Below are 12,578 nucleotides of genomic sequence, written 5' to 3' on the forward strand. Positions count from 1 at the left end.
CAGTATTCTTAAATAGTATTTATTTATATGTTAGCAGTTATTCTTTTAGGATAAGTTGTAAGAAGGGGAATTCCTGGGTCAAAGTGTTTCTTAAGACTTTTTGAGGCTCTTAAAGACCATTGCAAAATTGCAGTAAAGAAAAGTTGTACCAGTTTATTCTCCCAATAACAGTTGTTAAAGAGTCTGATACCCCATACAAATATGTACTTGCCAATGTGATAAATTGGAATGTTCCTGTTTTAATTTGAGTCACTATAAAGAGACATTCTTTTTGTTTTGTTTTGTGAAATACTTATTTGTTGGTGTGTTGCTGTTTTCCGAAATTCATTTGTGACAGTTCTTTATCTAAAAGAATATTAATAGTACTTATAGAGCACTTAGCACAAGCTCGGCATTGTGTTAAACACTTACACATGCTATAATTCAGTGCTGTACATTGACTTTTACATCAACTCTGTGGTCTAGGTACTTTTTTCTCCCATTTTATAGATGAGAAGGAGGCTTAAAGGCTCTGAGCTTGCCTAAGTTCACAGAAGTGGTCAGCAGCAGAACTAGAACTCAAATCCATATCTCACTTGAAAGTCTGTGTTCTTAACAGTCTTGTTGAAGTGACTATTTTGTCGTTTGTTTTAATAGGTTGCCATTTGTATTTTGACTTCATTTATAATGGTGTTTCTCTCCTCTCTGCCCTCCCATTTAAAACTTTATTCTAGTCAGATCTACTGATCAGATTTTAAGTATTGGTGACTGAGTAAGCAAATCTGTTTTCTTTGAGGACACTGACTTTCTTCAGTAAAAGTTTACCTTATAATTTGTTATATGCTGGACACTGAAGACAGGAAGATGAATTATGTATTGCCCTCAATGGAAGTAGGTCAGATAGACAAATTACCATCTGCTGATGTGTTACCATGGTCTTGAAAAAAGTTTTGCAGGAGCTTGGAGAAGGAAGTGACTGTCTCTGCTTAGAGGAGTGGGGAGGGCTTCATAGATGGTAATGTTTGAGCTGATTTTAAGGGAAGTTCAGCAGGTAGAACAAAGCAAGTGTGGAGAGTCTTGAGAAGGCATATTCTGGGAGTAAGGTGGGGATTCCCTGCAGTTGGTTCATCTTGGTATGGAGTGGTAAGGGAAATGGGGCTGATTTCACAGGTTTTTTTTGAAAGAATTTGTTCCTGAATTTTGAAGTTTCCAGTTCCTTTTATCTTCTCTCCTTTGTAATTCCTAACTTTAAAAAACGTACTAATGAGTGTTTCTTGGTATAGCTCTCAAGTATTTGTTTGTGAATGACAGTCTTTCAAGTTCTTGGTTTTTGTCATGATCTCTGTTGTACTCAACCATTTCCATGTGTTCCTGTGAATGTCCCTCACCCCTTTTTTCTGTTGTTTAGTTTTTATCAAATAGTACTAACTGGTATAGTCTGTCTGAAAAGGAAAACAAAAGCTGTTAGAACTTGTGCCATCAAATGATTTCCTCCCGCAGGTATATAACCGCAGTTTCCTCACCGAATTTGCTTATACTTTTTAAACATTCACAAGTACAGAAAATATTATAATGAACCCCCATTTACCTAACACCCAGCTTCAACAACTGTTAACCATTTATCTATTCCCTCTTGTTCCTCCTTTTTTTTCTTGGGCTGGAGTATTTTCAAAGCAAAACCTAGATACCCTCTCATTTCATCTGTAAATACTGGGTATCTGTCACAGATAGGACAGATACGGACTATAAGAAAATGTTAATCAAAATACCAGTAGAATACTCAGAAATTCTTTAATATCATCAAATACCCTATTCATATTCAGTTTTTCCTGATTATCTCAAATGTCTCTTCTGGTCTTGATTGAATCAGTATTCAGAGGGTGACAGATTACATTTAGTTGATGTTTCTTTTTTTTTTTTTTTTTAAAGATTTTATTTATTTATTTGAGAGCGAGAGTGAGAGAGAGAAAGAGCACAAGAGGGGGGAGCGGGAGAGGGAGAAGCAGACTCCCTGCTGAGCAGGGAGCCCGATGCGGAACTCGATCCCGGGACTCCAGGATCATGTCCTGAGCCGAAGGCAGTCGCTTAACCAACTGAGCCACCCAGGCACCCTAGTTGATGTTTCTTAAAGCTCTTCTGATCCTTTACTCCCACCTCCCCCTCTCTTTTTAAAATTTTAATAATGTTTGTTTTTTATTTTATAGCTAATAGTTGCTGTGTTTTTAACAATATTGCTAATATAAAATATCATTTGTGTAGGGCAGAGATGTGAAAATTTTCCCCATATTTTGTATTTCTTTAAGTTAATTCTCAGAAGCTGAATTACTTGGGCGGTTGGGTAAAAGTGAACATTTTTAAAGATATTTAATTTTGTAAAATTGTTTTTTAAAGCCTTATTCCAGTTCATCCTGTTAGCAGTGAAATCAATTATTGCCAATTGTACATTAACAGTCTTTTGAATATCATATTAAAAATTCATGAATTTGTTATTGAGTCTTGTCTCATTCTGGTTAGACCCAGCTTATATCAGCTAAAGATAAAATTCAAGTAATATGAAGAAAAGGAAAGTTAGCAAGTACACAAATTCTGCATTTACTCATATGTTTATCCCTGTAGTTGTCTTGATATATGTGAATTTCTACAAATCTCATATCACACACTTTGGAGTTGTATTCAGATTTAGGGATAAAGGACAGTAAAAATAAAAATAGCTAACATTTATTGAGTACAGACTAACAATCTTAAAAGGAAGAGTCTATTATTAGCTCCATTTTAGAGGCAAGGAAACTGAGGCATAGAGAACTTAAGTATGACCTTCCACAAATTTTATTGAGTTAATAGACATTTAACCTACTTTAAGAATGCATGTATAAATATGTTCTGCCAGTCTTGGTTTTTTAACTAAAAAAAAAATTTTACAGATTTTTATAATGTTTTTTATTTTATAGCTAATAGATGCTATGTTTTTAATAATATTACTAATATAAAATATCATTTCGGTAGGCTCCCCATTCCTCAAAATATTTTGTCGTGAAGTATATTTTAGGGCTTTTGGTTCTTAAGGAGAATGTACTTAAAATGTAATTAAAAGTATTTTTGGCCTTTTCTGCTGAAATGGGAAGATAGCAAAATGTTCAGGCTTGCCACACATTTTGTGGGTGACTTGCTTTATTTTCTTATTAAGATTGGGCTGAAATGTTAGTTGTTCTATAATTTGGGGCCTGGGTCATCCTGTATAAACCATAATATCTTATTTGAAGAATGTTGAAAAATAAGTATTTTTCTTTTCAGGATGATTTAGTGATATTTATTTTGTCAACGGGTGGCTTATACTTAAGAAATGAAAATTCCAGAAATGCTTTCAACTTCTAGAGCATGAAAAGACATTTCTTTTATCTGTGTCTTGCAGAAATGTGGACAACCAGCTTCCTGGGCAAGCTATTCCAGCTGGATTCCCAGTGTATCCCGCTTTCAGCCCCCTGCAGATGCTGTGGTGGCAACAGATGTATGCTCATCAGTATTACATGCAATAGTAAGTTAATTTGAGTTCGTTTTTTTTTTTTCTTTTTGCTTAGTGTGCTACTTGCTTTATTTTCTTTTTCATCCTAGGTAAGTTGATATGGGATTCCATTTACTGGTGTGTTTTATTGGTTTTTAAAAATTACTATGAGAATGAATTTGCCAACATTTCAGCAGATAACTTTCTTTTAAATGATTTGTCTAAAGAGAAAAGGGTTCACATCCAGTTCACATCAGCTAAACCTATTCTCTGTTTCTCCCTCTCTCTCCTAATTACATTTAGCAGTATTGAGATGCTTTCTTTAATATAACATTTTATCTACTTAAGAGGAGAAAACTTAGGAAAGTTTCACTGGAAGGCAGCAAATCTACATGAAGAGATAGGATGCTAAATGAAAGGGAATCCTATGTCAGGAACATCCATGTTGACGTAAGGCTAATAATATGCTTTCTGGACTGTCAGCATTTTAGTAAGTCTTGCTTCTGGTCAGCATGGATCGTAGCACTGAGCACAGCTTCTCAGCCTTCATTCTTCTGGACTTCTATGTATTCATTTAACATTTCTAGCTTCTCTTTAATGTTCTCTTGTTTCTGTGATTTTGTTACCCTCTTCATTCTTTCTGTTTTTCTGATCACTCATTTTGTGTCCTTGATGGCTCATTTTTCCCCTTCTTCTAAATGGTAACATTGCTTGTTTAGTTAGACAGAAATTTGTGTACTTGCCATGTACCTTATGACAATCTGGTAATGAAGACAGGGTTCAGTCCTAGGCCACTCCTCTTGAATTTTTTCCTTCTGTGGCCTTAGTCATTAGCTCTCTGTGGATGACCCCTTTTCTTTATCTCCTGTGCTTCATCCTGGTTGCTGGAAGATTTCCCTAGGGAAATTTGCCTTTCCTTTAACTTCAGGATGTCTCAAATTTGACACCACTGTCCTTTTAAATGTGTTCTCCTTCCTGACTTGTCAGTGACACAGTCTCCTCTTATTCATCCTCCAGGCTCTTAACCTTAATCAGCTTTGACTCTGCCTTCAGTTATCCCTGAACCCAACAATTTACCAAGATGAGTTAATAGGTTGTTTCTAACTTTTGTTCTTCCCCTATATTTTCCTTTCAATATTTTGCCCAGATCTTTTCGCATTTTGGACCTACCTTACTGCAATTGTTCTTTCTCCTTTTGGATTCTTTACTATATTTCATCCTGCTGCTGCCAGGTTAATGTGCTTCACACAGAATTGAGCCAGTCATTCCCCATCCTCCCAAATACCTGATGGTTCCCTTGCCTACAGTGTGAAGTCTGTATCCTTATCCTTACTCCAGACCTTACCCCATAAAGCTGATGTGCTTTATGAACCTCATATCCTAATGTTCTCTTGCATGATCCCTTGGCTGCAGACAGGCTATTTGTACCTTACCTATTGCTGTGGTCATAGTTACCATCTGAGTGACTGCTTTGTGCTTAGTACTGTGCTAGATGCTAGATGCTTTACACCCCTTGTCTCATTTATAACTCCTGAGAACTGTGTAAGATAAGTGGGGCTTATTGTAGCTTGTTATAAACTATACACTATTATGTACATTATTTAACTTCTGAGCCTCAAGTTCTCTCCTTTAATGAAGTGTAACTCACCTATGAATCAGAATATCCGTGAGGTAGGATGTGTTTTGGAAACTAAAAAGCCCCCTACAGATACAAGGTATTAGCATACTGAATTAAATGGGCTTTTGTAGCCTGGGAAACTTCTGTTTTGCTATCCTGATTTATAAACATTTTATTGTAAAAAAATTTCAGCATGCAAAAAGATAGAATAGTGAAATGAATCCCTGTGTACTCATCACCCAGCCTCAACATTTATCAAATCATGGCATTCTTGTTCTAGAACTTGCCCCTCCTGTGCTGGATAATTTAAAGCAAATCCCAGATATATTATCTTTTTACTGGAAGCCTCATATAGAAAAATTTATTCTTTCAAGCAATCAAATTATAAGCAAACTTCAGGAACACAATTCTTCATAGGTTTACGAGTACCTATTCCAGTGGTTCCCAGATGGAGTTCCCAAAAGTCAGGATTGGGGTCGGGGGGTTGTTATCTGGGATCTAGTTAATATCTTAAAACACAAATACAAATCATTTATCACTGACAATGGACACACAGGGTAATGATCAATTTACATTTTTAGACATATTTTTCAAAAAATGGCTCTAAGGGAGAGGTGGTGGGTGCGGTGGTAGTCATCCCACGTAGAAAAACAAAAGGGGCCATTAGTGAAAAGATTTGGAAAAAGATTTGGTCATTATGTTATAAAGTAATTTAATGAAAGAGAGAAAAGATAATGATTTCCATGGCCTTCTTATGTCTTCCACCTCTCCCCTACCATCTTAGACTGTGAGGCTAAGGGAGCATCCTTTCCTGATCTACTCTCTCCTACCATCAGTCTTGACCTCACTTTTCCACTGGGATTCATGCTCACCTAAGAAATGTGGTACCAGAGTTGTGATATTCCATGTTAGGTTTATGAAAAATACATATGGCTCCCCAAGGAAGTTTTACAAAATAAAAGAGTATGATAAAGTTTTTTTTTCTTCTTAATATTTATTTTGGTGAATATTTCAGTCAAGCTGCAGTTTCAGCTCAGGCCACATCAAATGCCAACCCAGCTCAGCCTGCTGCTTCACAGCCTCTAAATCTGCCACGTGTTCCTGGAGAAGAACCCCCACCAGCTCCAAACCTAGTGGCCCAAGAAAATCGACCCATGAATGAGAATGTTCAAATGAATGCACAGGGAGGTCCAGTGCTAAATGAAGAAGACTTCAATCGAGACTGGCTAGACTGGATGTACACGTTCTCACGAGCTGCAATTCTCCTTAGCATTGTATACTTCTATTCTTCTTTTAGTCGGTTTATCATGGTAATGGGAGCCATGCTACTGGTTTATTTGTGAGTGATGCTTGTTAACTTTTTGTGGTTTCTTTTAATTACTTTCTAAAATGTTCACAGAATTTGGCATATAGTAGTCTGTCATGACTGTTGAGTGAAGGAATAGGAGTTTTGGACTCCAGATACCTAGCACCAAAAGCAAAGTAGGTTATGTTGAGTAAATATGTTTATCAGAACGGTCCACAAGCAGATTTTTCTTTCACCGTCTTTCATAATAAAAAATTATTAATTCATTTAGACATGCTCTATCAATTATTTAGAACTTGAAGTGTCTGATGCACTATTGCATAAGGATATTCTTTTTAGTTATAGTTATCATTAGTAAGACCTATAGGAATAGGTCAGACTTTTTTTCCTAAGTAGACTTTTTCTTGCCCCCCTTTACCCCAAGAGGCAAAGAAATATGTAGTTGAATTTCATTTTGAAAAATAGCAGAAGAGATGTTATGACTCTCAATATGTTAGGACATTAAGATAGCTAAGTTAGATCTTAAGATATCTAGCATAGAACCAGCAAAGCCCATGATAGATTTTTTAGACTTAAGTCAATTCCTGTTTTGCTGTCATTGCTTTGAGAGGGGCAGTTCTTGGTCCTAAGTAGGAAATTTGGTCTTTTTATTTATTATAGTTGAAATAATTATTCTGTGTAGGACACTGTTTTAAAGCGTTACAAATAAAAGCAGTTGAGACTTCTTTTCTTTTCTCTTTATTTTACTGCACAGACACCAAGCTGGATGGTTTCCTTTTCGGCAAGAAGGTCGTCAGCAACAGGCTCCTGACAATAATGCCGAAGTTAACAATGATGGGCAAAATGCAAACAACCTAGAACTTGAAGAAATGGTATGCTAATGAGGCTTTTGTATATTTCAAATATAGATGTTCCTCAGCAGTGTAAGAAACCAACATGATAAAAGAATCTTGGGGCATTCCACAAGTTTTTGTGGAATGGCACGTGAAGAAAAGTTAACATATAAATTGTGTGATTTTATCTGGGAGAACTTAGAATATAATACTGAATCAGTCATATATTTGAATTAAGTAGGGGGCACGTGGGTGGCTTCGTCAGTTAAGTGTCCGACTCTTGATTTTGGCTCACGTCATGATCTCAGGGTCGTGAGATAGAGCCCTATGTTGGGCTGTGCACTCAGGGGGGAGCCTGCCTAAGATTCTCTCTCTCTGCCCTTCTCTCCCTCTCTCCCTCTGCTCCTCCCCCATGCTCATGCTCTCTCTGTCAAAAAAAAAAAAACCAAAAAACAACCACAAAAAGAATTAAGCAGGAAGAATTAACATTATTCTTCCTGAAAATAGCCTAGAAAGAAAGTTATGCACACGGTGAGAATTTATTGTATTAAATTGGCAGTTATCCCTTTGAACTTGAACAGTGAGGAATTTATCAATTTTGGATTTAACAAAGATTTCTGATGACCAGATATGTGCCACTTCCTTATTACATGCTCATATTCCTTTTCTGTAGGGAAGAATTTAATTCTGTCTTTTTCTGTCATGAGTTAATGCTAACTTCAAATCCCTTAGGAGTATGTTTCTTGTTTTGTTTGAAAGGAGCGTCTTATGGATGATGGGCTTGAAGATGAGAGTGGAGAAGATGCAGGTGAAGACGCCAGTGCAGTTCAAAGGCCTGGATTAATGGCGTCAGCTTGGTCTTTTATCACCACCTTCTTTACTTCACTGATACCAGAGGGGCCTCCCCAGGTTGCCAATTAGACCTGAAAAACTGTGCCAGTTACAAAGGAGGGTCTGACTTTAGGAAAGTGTTTTAAATAACAGTGCAATTTCAAAAAAATTTATTACTTTCTTTTCATCATCATGTACAGAGGTGTTTTTTTCTTTAAGCTTCTCATGCATATGAATATTTTAAGCACAAATGGACTACTAAATGTGTGATTTCTTTTTTAAGATTCTAACAGAACATAGTATAACAATATTGGTCTTCCAGGTTTTGTTAATTTCAATTATGTATATTATATCAAGGCAGATCTATTTGTGTGTCTTATTTCTTTAAAGAGCTGCTTCCCATATAAATGTCTATAGCCAACAGCCCAGCCCTTCAGTGTATAATTTGAATAAATATATCTATTTTCTGTGAATTATCCTGAAAGTTTTAAACAGAATGACCTCATAGTTTTTAATAAAGAATATTATTTACCTAAAATGTGCTAGCAGCATCTTGCCCAGCCATAAAGCAATAAACTTCTCAATAATCTTAATTTTAACATTTGGATAAATAATGGAAACTTTCTATTTTAAGGGCATGTATCCCATCAATTGGAATTAGTACCTTAAAAAAAAGGCAGCTCTTCAATGGAATTAATAGTGATATAAATGTTTGATACAGGCAGTACTTTTATAAAATATGCTGGAAATTGCTCCCTGTAATTTTTTTAAATAAAAGGTCAATTATGGTAAACTGTCTTATGGGATATTTGTTCAGACCTTTCAGTAATGTACCCATTACATGTAAAAATCTATGTAAATTTCAATAGTTGTTGGAAAATCTTGCTGAAGTCTTCCAGGTCATTTTCACCTCTTTGTGTTCCAGATGGATATCTCTTAGTTCTCAGTCTGAAACCTTGATAGTCTATTTAAAAATCCCTGTGAAAGCCAATTCAGTATTTTATAAGAAAAGAGTAAGTTTCTCATAGGGTAGCTAAAAATTAAAATTGGACAAATGAGGATAGGAGAACTTAGTGTGCAAGAACTTGATCTCACATGAAATGTATTATAAAGTTATATGTGGTACTGGTCTGGTAATATATGATTAGATAATAGAACAAAATAGAAGATTAAGAAAACAAATGATTTTCTAAGTTGTTATAATGATAAAAGTGACATTTCAAGGGATAACTGGTTAACTCTTTGAAAAGTAGTTAGGTTTGTTTATAGATGTCAATCAAGATATCATGATTCAGTATGAGCAATTGAACATGCAGCTACTAACAGAAAATATAGATGAATACTTCTATAATAATTGGGGTTACAAAATGCCTTTATGGCAGAATCCCTAAAAGAAAAGGTTGCTATGTATATAATATTTTGACATACATAATTAAGAGGCAAACAATTAGGGGAAAAAAGATTAAAACAATTATAATAAGTCCTAAATTTTGTTAAAAGAAGACAATATCCCAGTAGGAAATGGGCAGGATAATCTCTAGTTAGGTTGGGCTGGGTTTACACAACAAACATTTATTTCTCCCAGTTTTTGAGCCTGAGAAGTCCAAGATGCTGGCAGATTCTGTGTCTGGTGAAGGCCCTTTTCTTGGGTAGATGGTCATCTTGCTGTATTCTCAAATGGCAGAGAACAGAGCAGAAGCACACTCTCTCTCCTCTCTTTTTACAGGGGCACTGATCCTGTTCCTGAGAGCTCTGCCCTCATGCCCTAGTTACCTCCCAAAGACCCCACCTCCTAATACTATCACATTGGGGGCTGGGATTTCAACATGAATTTGGGGTTGGAGAGACACACAAACATTATGTCTGTAACAGATACAAATATGGGCAATAAATATGAAAACAGATGTAATGAGTCTCAAGGTTAAAACTATCAAATTATTAAAATAATACTCAATGTAGGTGAAGCTGTAGGGGAATATAAAATAGTATATAGCCTTTCCAGCAAGTATCAAATTTTCAAAGTGTGCACAGAATCATTCAGGGTCATCTTATTGTTCCTGGAATAAAAATCAGGTTCCTTAACATGTTTACAAAGTTCTGAAAGGTTGCCTTGCACCCTCTCAATCTCTGCTCACCATTAATGCCTCTCTTTTAGCTAGGCTGGTCTTCCAATTCCAGTACTCTTTCCTTCCAGCCCCAGGACTCTTAAAATTGTTCTTTTTGCTTGGAACACAGAGACTCTTCCTTTTTTTTTTTTTTTTTTTTGCCTTGTTAACATTTACTAATCATTCATGAGATCTCAGCTAATGGCCAGTTCTGTAGAGAAGCTTTTCCCTGGTAGCACTGTTCTTTGCAGATTACACCAGTGCAGTTTACATTTATTTCCTTTTGTCTCTCCCACATGATACGAGGGCTATGAGGTTGGGAACATATTTATGCTCATTATAATATCCCTAGTCCTAGAAGAGTGCACAGCAATTAGTTCAATACTGAATGAGTGATTGAAAATGTACATATCCTTTGAATCAGCAAAAGTTTGAAAGGGTATGGTGTATGTGTGAGATTTAGCTTTTAAGATATTGCATTGTTTTAACAGGAAAGAATTAGAACTGATAGATATCCAACTGGGTGAGCTTTGGTACATTTGTATACTGTTCGGATCACAATTAGGGATGGCTTGCTTCAGGGCTGATGGAGTGAGTGCATCCAGAGGGAGGGTCTGGATTTTAACCTGGGAGCTAAATAAATAAACTGTCAAAGCTGTAAGAAATGCTTCATGGGTCATATCCTAAACCAGAATGGTTGGGTAGGGTAAGAATGCAGAGATAATTATGAGACAGATTAACCTTTCTTCTTTTGGGAGCTAGAGATGGGAGAATTGGAGCCATAGAATTCATAGAGAGGAACAGCATTGTAGGGGACACCCATGTGGAAGAAATGAACAGGTCTCTGTATCCTAGCTGCAGATTGGGGCTAAGGAGAAAAATTTAGTCATAGACGCCCCCTCTAAAGATTCTAAGAACAGTGGAATGTGTTGCTGGATTTTAATGATTTTCACTACATTATTAATTCCCTCATGTTAGGCTCACTTTTGGTAAGACTTTGTCAAAACCTACAGCCCAGTGTCAGCTGTGCTTTAGAGGATTAAGGGAGGAGCTGTGTCCATACTGGGGCCAGATGGTGCCTAGGGGGCTGTGGTAGCTTGGAGATGGTTTCCAGATGGCAAAAGAGCAGCACAGAAGCCCAGACACTGGTCTGTAGGCCAAATGCTGACTAGCAACAGCCAGGATGGATTTGTGGGATATAAACACTTTCTAGGACTTCTGTTCCTTACACATCACAATAAAGACTAGAATTTGTACAGCCAAGCAGTATGGGCGAGAGGGTCGGATTATGTTAGGTGGGTAAAAGGAAAGGGTGATCCTCAGGACTGGAGAGTTGGAGACAGTTCTTGCCGTAGTTTGGTGGCATTGTTCAGTGCCACCATCCATCATTATTCTAACTGGTTTTTCTGGCTCCATCATCACTATTGAAATTTGGCTTTTCAAATGAGGGGAGAAAAGACCATGTTTGGATCCTCATTTGTACAGTCCCAGTGGCTATTTTTGCTTCATTGTGGAAAGACTAAGGTGTGCTGATTTATAGATCAGCTTTCGATAAGTCTGGTATAAATCAGACCATCAGGCCTGTCATATCTGGAATTGCGTTGCTGGGTCTGCAAAACTGCACCAGGCTCTGCAATGTGGTGTTCTCAATGACAGAGTATTTCCTGGAGTCCCAGCGTGGCTGGACTCACCACCCCACGTGGCATCATGTGCTCTAACTGTAACCGGGAAAGTGAAATAAACTGGCCACGTGGTGAGTACAAAACATGCTTCTGGCATTTTATATCTTATATAAATATAGTTTGGATGTTTCAATATTTCAACAATTAAAAGTACTTTAAACATTTTTTTGAAAATTTTTTATGTGGTAGGAACGTCGAACGTGAGATCTCTATTAACAAATTTTTAAGTGTACAATACAGTAACATTTAAAAACATTTAAGACATTTAAAATGATGCTTCTTGAATTTAAGTGTTCCCTCTTATTAAAATACTATGGAATCTTTGAAATAAAGCCTTTTCTTACAAAGAGAGCCCAGAATAATTAGGGTTCTTGTTCCTTAGCACGTGGAGCTTCTCTGTGTCCAGGAGTCCTAGTAAGCAGAAAGCTTTTCCCAGCACAATGAGGGCTCAGCCCTAATATCGGGAGGACAGCGAAAGATCTGTCTCCCTTTTCCAGAGCAAACCTTGGTGGTTACTGTCTCTCATTACACTTAGATACACCCTCGAGGCCATAGCCTAGGAGGGCTAATTTCATGAGTCTTCTTGCCAAAGCTTACTTCCTTGATCCTGCTGCTAAATTCTGACTCTCTCACTCCAATTGATCTACTTTCCAAAATGAACACACGAACGCCTGCGTAAACTATTTCATGCGGTGCAGTGAGCCATTCTATCCAAGGGTCCCAAA

The 12,578-nt window shown here is 36.9% G+C and overlaps 1 protein-coding gene across 1 annotated transcript in view; it reads left to right on the plus strand.

Moving 5' to 3' along the window:
* HERPUD2 (HERPUD family member 2) overlaps window positions 1-8,859 on the plus strand; it is a 30,418-nt gene extending 21,559 nt beyond the window's left edge. Inside the window, exons 6-9 of the mRNA XM_006734094.3 lie at window positions 3,389-3,511; window positions 6,112-6,435; window positions 7,157-7,274; window positions 7,995-8,859. Coding sequence (XP_006734157.2) covers window positions 3,389-3,511; window positions 6,112-6,435; window positions 7,157-7,274; window positions 7,995-8,156 — 727 coding nt within the window. The 3' untranslated portion in view covers window positions 8,157-8,859. The remainder of the gene's footprint in view (window positions 1-3,388; window positions 3,512-6,111; window positions 6,436-7,156; window positions 7,275-7,994) is intronic.
* Window positions 8,860-12,578: the final 3,719 nt, after the last annotated feature.

The sequence above is a fragment of the Leptonychotes weddellii genome, chromosome 12 (assembly GCF_054177405.1).
Source record: "Leptonychotes weddellii isolate Sample4059 chromosome 12, ASM5417740v2, whole genome shotgun sequence".
NCBI classification, from domain to species: Eukaryota; Metazoa; Chordata; class Mammalia; order Carnivora; family Phocidae; genus Leptonychotes; species Leptonychotes weddellii.